General features: G+C 43.7%; 1 protein-coding gene across 4 annotated transcripts; it reads right to left on the bottom strand.

Moving 5' to 3' along the window:
• Positions 1–635: 635 nt before the first annotated feature.
• On the bottom strand, positions 636–7,337 carry LOC112567153. 4 transcript variants are annotated; one of them, XM_025243722.1, is made up of 8 exons: positions 7,172–7,337; positions 5,785–6,015; positions 5,123–5,518; positions 4,563–4,804; positions 4,048–4,178; positions 3,530–3,722; positions 3,060–3,233; positions 636–2,874 (listed from the first exon to the last, which is right to left on the bottom strand). In XM_025243722.1, the coding sequence occupies exons 4-8, from the start codon at positions 4,620–4,622 to the stop codon at positions 2,380–2,382; spliced, it is 1,053 nt and encodes a 350-aa protein (XP_025099507.1). In that variant the 5' UTR covers positions 4,623–4,804; positions 5,123–5,518; positions 5,785–6,015; positions 7,172–7,337; the 3' UTR covers positions 636–2,379. The 4 variants fall into 4 exon arrangements, with proteins under 4 accessions (XP_025099507.1, XP_025099509.1, XP_025099508.1 ...); XM_025243724.1 differs by having other exon boundaries at positions 5,785–5,949; XM_025243723.1 differs by lacking the exon at positions 7,172–7,337 and adding an exon at positions 6,317–7,163.
• Between the last annotated feature and the right edge of the window lie 802 nt (positions 7,338–8,139).

Raw genomic sequence — 8,139 nt, 5'->3', positions numbered from 1 at the left:
GGGGGGGATTTTTTGTGATTAAGAGATGCTGCTAGAGATAAGAAAGTCGAGGACTTTGGACTGCTCGCTCGCTACGGTCACGATGTATATCAGATGCCCTTCAACCTTCCAAAAGTACATAAAGGCTATTTCGATCTGTGACAGCAACAGAAAGTGTTATAGGCACGTCTGAGAGCGAGAGATGGTATCCTGATAAATAATTTTCCGTTTCTTGTTTGTTTGGTTGGTTTATTTTTTATTTTTTGTGGGTTTTGTTGGGTTGTTTTTTGTTTTTTTTTTTTTTGTTGTTGATTTTTTTCTTTTTTGCATTTTCGTCTTGCCAAGCAAATCAATGACACATGCTTTATAGGGGTACACGCTCATTTGTCCCAAAGACCGCACTACAGCTTCTATAGTTTCTACAAGCTTTCTACCGTGAAGTGTTAATAACAGACAGATTTCAGAGGAGTAGTAAAAGCTATAGTTCGTTATAAATAACCAAACTTTTTCTCAAACCTGTTTATAGCTCTTATTAAAATGGACAAGTCCCGTAATAAAAAGCCTAAAACCCCAAAACATACACACACAGTCACACCTGAGCAAATATAATATATTCTCAATTTGTTCTATTGTTGAACCACGTTGCTGTGGCAGATGAGTGTTCAATCCAAGCCTGGAGAGCCTGAAAAATTTCACAAAAGATCTCTATGAAAGTACACCAGAAATACATGGACACTTTTTCGACTCATTTTGTTTGAACTCCGTGCAACCGAAGGACTTTTTTAAAAACTCCCTAAGAAATGGGGTCAAGCAGTTCTTTCTTAGGTGACAGCCGCTGTGGACTTTGGACGTCTGCGTGCAGATAGGACAACGCAGACGTACGTAATCTTGATGTTTACTTATGAGGAGACCTCACCTTTCATATGATCTGTCGAGTTTCCTTTCAAGGCCTACCACCTGAACTTGCTGTGAACATTAGTCAGTCGATCCCTCACTCATGTCATGAGTAATTCTAAACACGTAAACATCAAGCAACCATTAAATAGTAACAAAAACTACTTAACATGTTTTTAATAGAAAATTAATGAAAATAATTACTTAAAAGGGAACGAAAAGGTTGACGAAGTTAGAGTTTGATGATCAGGGGAGGGGAGAACTCGAAAGACTTATGCAGTGATGTTTATCTCATTTTCGATTTCCGGGTCCAAAGTCCAGCCATTGCACCTCACGAGCAACGACAAACGTTCTACATCTTATCGTTAGACGCAATGACGACTTTTTTTCTCGGCCTTTCCTTCGCTCAGCTGTTTGTTTTGTGATACCTTTTTATTTCGTACGGGTTTCCTTTTGCGCACTTCTCCTTCCTTCGATTCACTCCACTCCTCTCTCCCTTTTATTCTCCTCCCCAATGACATCATGTGTGGGCGTTGTCACTTAGAGGCGGTCAGACTAACCGCTGTGGGCAGAGACATAAAAATGTGAACAGTAACAATGGAAGTTCATCGTCATACGACCTCCGAATACCGCGATCCGTACGTCCTTTGCCGCCTCCTCAACCCCAATCAAATCCTTTTTGTGAAATTTCAGCTAATCTTGTGAGGGTGGAGCCGACTATAAATCATGTGGCACCTTTACAGTGCTAGCTGCTTTGCCGTGATAATATATTAAAGCCTCAGTTGCTGGTTCGGCGTTAAATGCCTATCCTCTCCCTTCCCCTTTCCCATCAATCTATAGTTCCGTTTGCATGCATTAGAAAGAGAGAGGTTGCTCATTGTGTAAAGAGCGTGTTGTGAGCATGTTCGTGAACGAAAGTTGCATTTCATTCCTACCCTGAATAGCGTATTGGGTGTATCTGCGTGTAAAGCGATTTGAACAAGGTTTCGTAGATAAAGCGCTATAGAAATATTTGCTTTAACTAAAACAAAAAAGGTCAAAAAAATGGTCTTCTGCCTGCGTTGTTCTGCCTTAATGTTTGACGAAAATACAGCTCCTTCTAGATAATTATTGTAGGTGAATGCTTCAACGCATACTATCTATGATCATACTTCTTGAGCTTATTAGTTTATTAAAAACACATGTCTCCAAATGCAACTTATTTCGAAACTTTTACAACTCTTGTGCACCGTCTGTACCTAAATAAAACTCAGATCAGCATCTCTAAGCCTACTGCCAGACAGCATACCATGTAAACGCCATACACATTGCAGCAAGTTGTAGCACCCTGTTGTTGTATAGCAGAAACAAGGGAGTTGCTCGAGAAGAAGTCAAGTTTGTCCAAGGTCGACCCTTTAGGCGGAACGCTCGGATCCGATATGTGAGCCACGCATCATATTTAGCGGGTTGCAAATTGACGGTTGAAAGGGGGTGGGTGGGGAGGAAATGCCATCAGAATCCTATCAGTCACAAATCAGTTTTTTTAACATCAATTTTGATATCAGGGCTGAGCGTCAGATGCTTGGACTCGCAGCGCCGGAAGAAGACGAAAGAGTTCCCTGCCACCTCTTCCCAGCTTCCCAAGATAGGGAAGTACTTTTGGCCGTTCACCAGCACGCTGTCGCAGTCCGAGTTTCCGTCCTCCAGGTACATGGAACGCAGCGTGGCGAACGGACGGGGTCGCGAGGGATCAGGGCGTGCGTCCTTGATCTCGTAGACCGTGACTTCGGTGTGTGCCATGCCCACGGACAGCTTGACCACCGCCGAGCCGCCGTCGCGGTAACTGATGTTGAAGCGGAGGGATGACGGGTGAAAGGTCACCATCGAGATCGGGGCTGAGGGACGGAGCTGCGTCGGGTCGTTTTGGCCTATGAGAACGGAGGAGCCGAAGGGGATCCAGTCCACGCCAGGGGGTGCCAGCGGAAGAAGGCGAGCGTTTCCGTCTTGGTACATCACAAATACCTGGAAGAAAACAAGACAGGAACCAGAAAAGGATGCACCTCTTTCTCATCATATTTATCACACCTCTGCAATTTGCAAAATAAAAAAAAACTGTCTTTGGTTTTGATATTTTTCCCCCTCTGATCATCCACACACACACACACAAGCATAAGTAATTTTTAATGGCTATAGAAAAAGTTCTTTACTTGCGCAAAACCACCGTTCCACGGAACTGGAAGTGACACCCTGAAGTAGTCAACCCCCTCCCACATTTGTCCACTCTCCCCGTTGACCACTCGCATGCTCTCTGGCTCTCGCCACCAGAAGTCGACATCAATGGCGTCCATGATCATTTTATCACTCTTGTGCACCGTCTGTACCTAAATAAAACTCAGAGATCAACATCTTTAAGTATTTTGCCCGACAGCATATTATGTAAATCAAATACAATGAAAAGTTGTAGCACGTATACCTATATAATGAATGTCCCAAATCGTTGGAATGGATCGTACAAAAATACACTTTTTTTTCGCTTTTTGTTTTGGGTTTCCCCCCACCACCCCCGTAACAATGGGCTTTAACGGTAGATAAAAAAAAAAAAAAGAAGAGAAGGAGGAATGAACCCAAGGGCTCCATAAGACAAAGTTCATTAATAAAAATCAAGGACAAATCTAACTTTTTCCCCTGTCATAGGCCTGCGCTCTAGCTGTATGTCGACGAGGGTCAAAGAATTAACCATGACGTCACCAAATTCCAGCAGAATGATGTTGCCGCTGCCCTCTCGCCAGGTGAAATCCGGGAAATCGACTGTCACGACATTCTCCCCAGATGTCACCCGGTGCTGAGACAGAGTTGTTGTCGTCTGGGACCTGCAATCAGTAGATAAGTTTGCATGTTTGTTCTTCGCATGTTTTCGCAAAATTACACTTTAGTCGCGTGGTGTTGTGCTTGTCGCGCGCACGGCCGTTAAGGCTCACAGAGGTAAATCTGTGCTTCATCAGACGTAAGCATATATACGCTATGATGCATTACCAGAGCTATACATTATGAGATGAGCATTGGCACCAAGTTCTGCATTTTCCGATTACGTAAGCGCGCGTGTGTTATCGTGTGTGCGTCTGTGTGTATATGCGAATGCGTGTCTAGCACGCGCGCTTGTGTGTGTAATGACACGTTTAGAATTTATACACGTACTTTCCAGTGTAAGAAGGGCTGACTGTCACTGTGCCAGACATCTTGTGAAAGTTGATTCTCAGGGTGGAACCCATGCTTGCATCCACAAACCCGTCAGACTTGCCACGCAGCTCAAATTCAACCCGTATCATCTGAAAATTTCGGAGAGGTGTGCACATAGTGTTCAACAGGTAGTGGTAGGTACCAGGCTAGAAAGTGCTAGGTAACTCGACAGGAGCGGGGTAAACTGTAGACTTTGTCAATAGCTTAGATCAGATACTATGCTAGCTATAGACACAAAGCAGACATCGACTTCTGGACAAAGTTATCTACAGCTTTTGGTAAAACATCAGGACAAAGAATAAATTTCTTCGTGTGCTGGCGGGTTGAACAGTAGCCACTCTCAGGCCTATCATTTTCTTGATCAATCAACGCTGTACCCTTGTCAGCTCGCTAATCAATCTTCACCCCACCCAATTTGTCTTCAGAAATAAATACTGGCTTAAAACGTGATTAACAATCGAGTCACCACAAACCGTTGTTAGCTTGGATATGCTGCCGTTCCCGCTGACACTAGAAACGAACAGATGACCCATGGCCGATTGTTGCCGGGTGGGCTCAGTCGGCAGCAATGGGACGTCCTTGAAACGTCCAAAGCAAAGGTGTCAGGAAAGCACAGCCCTGTGGTGTTGGGCTCACGATGGTTGCCAGATGACGGGTAGGTGGGCATGGTGGCCGTGATGGTGTACTCGCTCACCCCGTGTGCGTACAGAGGAACCTGGCAAAAGAGGACCCACACTTAACGGTTACATCCTTTTTTAATAAATACGAGTACAGACCGAAATGAAATAAGAGTATTCTATCCATGACTAAAATCCCCCAAAATACAATAGTGGTCCTCACCATCGTCAGTTCGTTTGTGACGTAGACAGAACTTTTAATTACAGAACTTCTCTGTAGACAGAACCTCCATCTTATGCTAGTGATTTAGAGAGCTGCATTACATGCTTTGCCTTCGTATTACAGAGTAACCAACTGCACAATCAAAAGGCACATTAGCCATGCTAATACTACATCATGATGATGATTAAAATACCTTCACGTTATCCTCCTCTGCACACATAGTCATATAGCTAGCTTGCTTCATATAGGCCGGCGCGAGCGAGCCGGCTACTGTCGGCGCCGTAGGCAGGCTGCTGTGACAGAACAGCGAACAGGTCAAGATGTCCCTGGTCAATCTTTCGTCAGACAGGCGCAGGTGGACGGCGCTGACCTCGATTTTATCCGATGGTCCCAGCACCAGGAGCCTGAGGCTGTGCCTGCCCGGCGCGAGCTCAGCGATGGGGAAGAAAGGAGGGCTGCGGAGGAAGACGTCCCACAGCTGCCCCCAGTTTGTCTGCTGTGAAGAGTTGAACGTACCCAGGAACGTCTGATCGAGTACCAGACCCACCTGGTCTCCATCTCCATCGTTAGAGTACAAGACACCCCGCACCTAATTTGGATAGAGAGACAGACTTAAAATAGCAAAAAATACAACATAAGAAAGGTATAGAGCACACCCTCTGCTTTCACCTAAAACCAACGACCTTCTGCTTTTAAAATTGAATACATTATAATTATCAGCCCACGGGACGTCCCTTAAAACTAACTGCAGATCTGGACATCACAACTACATCAAAAGAACGATCACAAGACTAACTTGTACATAAACATCGCTAAAAACCGAAAGCCTGCGACTGGATCTTCAAAATCTGTTACCTGCACTGAAGTCTGCTGCCTTAAGCAAAAGGTGATGCGAAGACTGTCCCTACCCTTCAGGCGGACGGCAGACCCTGAGGTGGCGTTGTCCCGCTTTGACACAGCCAGCTGACCGTTGGCTAGCGTGGCCTCCAGGTAAAAATCGGCCGCAGTGGTCAGCATAGCCTGTGTGACCAGCACGCACACCACGACCAGAAATGGCGTTGTCGTGGACCGACGTTTGCAGCACCACTCCATGAGAGCAGAGGAAGACACGAGTGTCAAGAATCACTAAAAGTTTTTTTTTTTTTTTACTCTTATTTAGATCAATTTGAATTGCATGACAATTGAATTCCAGCGTTATTGAATCTTGTGTTTTATCCTTCCAGTCCTATTATAACTGTTACAGTTATAACTGTTTTTTTTTTTCCTTTATCGTCTCAAGAGGAATTTCCAGCTTCAGAAGTATACATATTACTTCTTTTTTTTTTTTTACTCCAAACGTACTGAAAGACTATGGGTCTGTCAGATGGTGTCTTCAATGAAAAATTACCATTATCGCAGATCGTTCGCTTTGCAAAAAAGCAGACTGTTATACTATTCACACTTTTCAAACAGCCGTTGACTAGCTGTTACCGACAATCAACGTATCGACTCTCCTCTTCATGGTCAGGTCCAGGAAGGTGGTTTACATTTGACTAAATTATACAGTTGTAGGAATATTTATGAAACAGAATATGTTTTAGCCTATCCCCCAAAACCTTTTCTCACTTGGTAGGCAAGCCTAACATGTTTATTAATAGCGGAAAGCGTGAACTGCGCCGTTATGACGCTGTATCCTTGTTTAGTCACCATACTGTGGCCATTAAGAACGTCGACCTGGCGAAAACCTGTTCTTCTCATTACTATACTTCCCTTCCTTGATTCTGCTAATTAATATGACACGACTGATACTGGTATCAATTAAAATTTGGTTTGAAGTGGACCAAGACTGATCCAGCGACTGTATATAGGTTTCCCCCAGCCGTTCTGTTTCATCTGAAGCTGCCGTTGGGTTTAGGAGAGCTTTTGTCGTCTTTATATTGTTAATCCCTACAGGACCATATACAGTTTACTCGGTTGTCTTATTAATGACCCACCATGGGCGTAGACTCCATTATATGTTACGGAGTATGTATAATTATTTACAAATTAATTACAATGACTGCTAAATGTTTTAATGGATAAAGGACGTCCTAGGTTGATCGGTAGAGTAATAATCGCATTTATTTGCTTATACATGTTAATTCTTTCTCTGTCTCGCACACTCTTACATCAAGCAGCTAATCCACTTGCAGATCTTATCCAGTTCATCACGAAATACTACCACCGAACTAGCTTTTTTAAAATAACTTGATTAAACATTCACCATGCACCAATGGTAAACTGATAATGAAGTAACATCAGTTGAGGTCCTTTCTTCGCATTGCCTCCCTCGCCCCACACCACCACCCTTTTGCTCATTCATATAGTCTTTATCTGATGGTATTTTGTCCTGTTAACAGAGTCGAATGATTTCATGACCCTGCCCGCCATCTTCCCTAGAAGAGCAGACGTCGATTATGCCGACTCAGTGCGCGTGCGTGAACACGCTGACGCTCTACTGCGTGCGCAACACAAAGGGACGCTACTCTCGAATCGCTGAGGCGCGCGGTTTCAGTGATGTCAGCTTATGAGGTGATTTACTCCGACAAACTGCGCACACCTACTGTTCTTTATTAGGAGACATTCTCTACACACCTTGAATCCGCTTCTTACGACTTTTTTCATCTAGTCATAAAGTCTTGGCACATTGACTTCAGTCTAGTTTTTGCCACAAATTATATTTCTTCAGCTACAGAGACCCATACATGACCATACAGATCTCTGGCTCGATTTTTTTTTTTTTGTCCCTTCCCTTTTGGAGGTCGGTCATGCGACACGGACATTAAATCAGTCATAAGACAGTGGATGATGAGAACCATTTACAACTGACGCACTCTTTGGCCTAGTTGTCAACATAAATGATAGTTTTCACCTCTCCTCAGATTTTCAAACGAGGAGGTATAAACATATAGGGTCATATACTTTGCTACTAGTACGTATCATCATTTGAAAAAACAATCCACCAGCAACTATCTACAAAACACGACACATTCTCTGATCACGCCTCATTGGCTAATTACGCACATTTATGGAATTATTCTTCTATGATGTTTCACTGTTTTTACTTCAAAAATTATGTCCGATGGGGGAATGCGCAACAGGATACCTCTTGTAAGCTTTTATTACAAGCGCATGTCATGCCAAATCGACTGGCTTTAGCTGACTGTAAAAGCTCTCTGGTCAAAGATGATT

The sequence above is a fragment of the Pomacea canaliculata genome, linkage group LG6 (genome assembly GCF_003073045.1).
Source record: "Pomacea canaliculata isolate SZHN2017 linkage group LG6, ASM307304v1, whole genome shotgun sequence".
Taxonomy (NCBI): domain Eukaryota; kingdom Metazoa; phylum Mollusca; class Gastropoda; order Architaenioglossa; family Ampullariidae; genus Pomacea; species Pomacea canaliculata.
This window is presented reverse-complemented; position numbering and strand designations above follow the sequence as displayed.

Coding starts and splice junctions, on each gene's coding strand:
- LOC112567153 (XM_025243722.1), bottom strand. CDS start 4,622: ATGGGTCATCTGTTCGTTTCTAGTGTCAGCGGGAACGGCAGCATATCC. Junction 3,723..4,047: donor AGCCCTTCTTACACTGGAAA/GTACGTGTATAA, acceptor TACTGATTGCAG/GTCCCAGACGACAACAACTC. Junction 3,234..3,529: donor GGCCTATGACAGGGGAAAAA/GTTAGATTTGTC, acceptor AGTTTTATTTAG/GTACAGACGGTGCACAAGAG.